General features: G+C 52.8%; 1 protein-coding gene across 1 annotated transcript in view; it reads right to left on the bottom strand.

The window, feature by feature from the left end:
* Tgm5 (transglutaminase 5) overlaps positions 1–243 on the bottom strand; it is a 37,112-nt gene extending 36,869 nt beyond the window's left edge. The window contains exon 1 of the mRNA XM_033764971.1: positions 197–243. Within this exon, the coding sequence (XP_033620862.1) occupies positions 197–206 (10 nt within the window). The 5' untranslated portion in view covers positions 207–243. The remainder of the gene's footprint in view (positions 1–196) is intronic.
* Between the last annotated feature and the right edge of the window lie 2,455 nt (positions 244–2,698).

Below are 2,698 nucleotides of genomic sequence, written 5' to 3'. Positions count from 1 at the left end.
CCCCCCGTGAAAGCAGTGTGTGCCTTATCTCCTGGTTCTTGGGTCTCTAATGATTTCTGAGGATTCCGGGGGTTTCTACTTTCCTGGTCCAGTTCTGTTTACTCCTTTCTCCATCTGAACCCACACCCCTCCCCCTGGTTCCCAGGGCTTTCTCTACGAGTCCCTGAATACCAGCGGCACCATGGGCTTTCCCTACCTTGGGCCATGGTGGCTGCTCCAGCCTCCAGGGCTGCTCCCCACAGAACAGCTGGCTGGACTGGAGCTTCAGGAAGCCGGTTCCAGAGTGTCTGCTTTCTCTTCCATGCCAAGATCTAGGAGACACTGAAGGCGGGGCCTGGCTCTGCGCTGCCACCTGTTTACTGGGCAGATCACAACTGGTTTTCTCACTTGCCCTCTGGTTTTTCTTGGTGGTGTTGCTCAGCTGAGAGGAGGAGAAGGAACCTCCTTGCAGAGGCGATGAGGAACCTTCGGAGCCTCGTGCCATGTGACCTTTAACACTCTTGGGCAGGGGAGCAGTAGGGTGAGGTGAGCTGATGGAGACCTCCGGCGATGGAGGGGCTGCACTGCTGCAGAACAGTATCGGGGTTCCGGGACTACAGCTCACAACCAAGCGAGCCTCTGCAAACCCTCTCTTTTATCCCAAAGAGTCACTTTCTGGACAGGAAATGCAGGCAAAACTACCTTGATCATCCTGGATATGACTTCACTGTATTTATTTTGCTAGTGGCACTGTTTTGGGTGAGAGCATCCAAGTCCAAGGGGAATCTCAAGTAAAAGCAGTACAGGGAGAAGCACTAGGAAGATTTGAATAGGAGTCTCAGAAATAGGTGAAAGATGGGCCGTCTGGAGCGAGGACCTTGATCCTACTGAGAGCACATGAGCCCTTAAAGTGAATGCACGGGGAGAAAAGCACAGACAGGAGAACAGAGGGGGAGGTGGGGATGGGACACCACCTGCTCTAAGTTGGGATGCTTCCTAGGCTAGTCTCAAGCTTGCAGTCCTGCCTCAGTCTCTGAGTGCGCTGGGATTACAGGTGTGCACCACCATGCTCAGCTCCAGGTAGCTCCAACAGTGTACAGGGACACAGACACGATTCACTGTTTTAACACCTGCACCTGTTGCCAATCAGTTGATGATTCTGACCCTAACTTCAGACAGAAATCATGGGTCAGCAAAGTGCGGCTCCACTGTCTCCTAATGACACCAGGTGAGGTCAGTTAGGGCCAGATTCTGTCAGTCAACTCTGCCAGTGTGCTGGTCGCTGGAGCTCTTCCAGGCTAACAGCCCCTAGTGTTTACAGCTCTTCTTTTAAAGTAAACACTCTGTCTACACGACTCAGGACACATTTACAGGACCTTCTAAACTCACACTAGCCAAGAAATAACAAGCACCAGAAGGAGGCTTTATTGGAACAGGACCTGTACTGCACCCCAAACGGGTTAGTACACCAGAGGTTGCCCTCCAACAAGGGCAGAGTATTGCTTATATAGGTAGCAGGCCTGTGATTGGTCCAAATTTGAGCCTGCTGATAGGCTCAAACTAGTCTAAATTCAAGCCTTCTTCAGATCCAAGCCTAGTGATTGGTCCACATTCAAAGCTACTGCTTAGTTTAAATTTGAGCCTATTGCTATCAGGGCAGACATCTTCTGGAGTGGCTGTGGGATGTCAGGACAGCCACAGTTGACAGTTGTTGCATCTGTAAAAACTGGCAGGTTTGAGATGGGAGAATCTCCAGGTGGCCTACCCGGGTATCTCACAGCTTGCTGGTGTTTGGAGAGCTCGGGATGTTAATGATGGGACCGAATCAACTCCTCTGGGAGTCAGGGAGGATGCCACAGCTGATGGGATGGCAAGAGGACACTGAGGTGAGCCTCCCAGTACCTTCTGAGGGGGAGAGCAAGGAGGAGCAAAGAGAAGCGAGGGGAAGCGCAAATCCACACCCCTCCAGAAGTCGGGTGCTTCTCCTTGCCTTACACCCATCTCCAACCCCAGTCTCCCTCAGCCTGTTCCCCTGCGGCCTCTGCCCTTTCTCTGAACTTTACCTCTTGGCCAACGTGTCAAGGTGCATTGTTTTGCCTCCCACTCCCCCTTGACCTCTGCAGTCAGCCTCTGTCCCCAGGCTGCCTCATCCTCTCCGATGGCCAGGCCCTGGGCACTCTGCCCTGCTCTGTTTTTGGCAGCTTCCTGCAGCCCCGTGTGTGCTGACCACGCTCTCTGAGATGGGGTCTCTCTCTCCTCACTTACTCTCTTCTCCACACCCCGCTTCCCAGGCTCCCCCTTCCCTGCCCTGTTTCTTCCCACTGCTTCTTTCTGGGGGCTCCTCTACTCTCACTTCACTTACTCCCTTGCGGCATGGTGACCTCAGAACTGTGAACTGCGGGACATGCTAGACCTTTCCACCAGGACAGGCTCAGATGTTTCCCACCCAACATCCCAAAGTGGAACTCCTCTTCTCCTCCTCCTCCTCCTCCTCCTTATCCTCTCAAAACACCTCTTTTCATGGGCCTGAGATTTAGCTCAGTGGCGCCAATGTCTGCCTGGCAAGCACAAGGCCCCAAGTTCAATCCCTGGTACAAAAAAAAAAAAAGAAACAGAAAAAAAATTGTCCAAAACACCCCCTTTCTCCCAGCACTTCTGGTCTTGGTATGTGAGGACTGTCCACCCACTCACTCCAGCAAAATCTGAGTACGCCTCATGT

The sequence above is a fragment of the Fukomys damarensis genome, unplaced genomic scaffold (assembly GCF_012274545.1).
Source record: "Fukomys damarensis isolate Sample0158 unplaced genomic scaffold, DMR_v1.0_HiC HiC_scaffold_17, whole genome shotgun sequence".
Lineage (NCBI taxonomy): Eukaryota > Metazoa > Chordata > Mammalia > Rodentia > Bathyergidae > Fukomys > Fukomys damarensis.
Note: the sequence above shows the minus strand (reverse complement) of the source record. Positions and strands in the feature narration are given on the sequence as shown.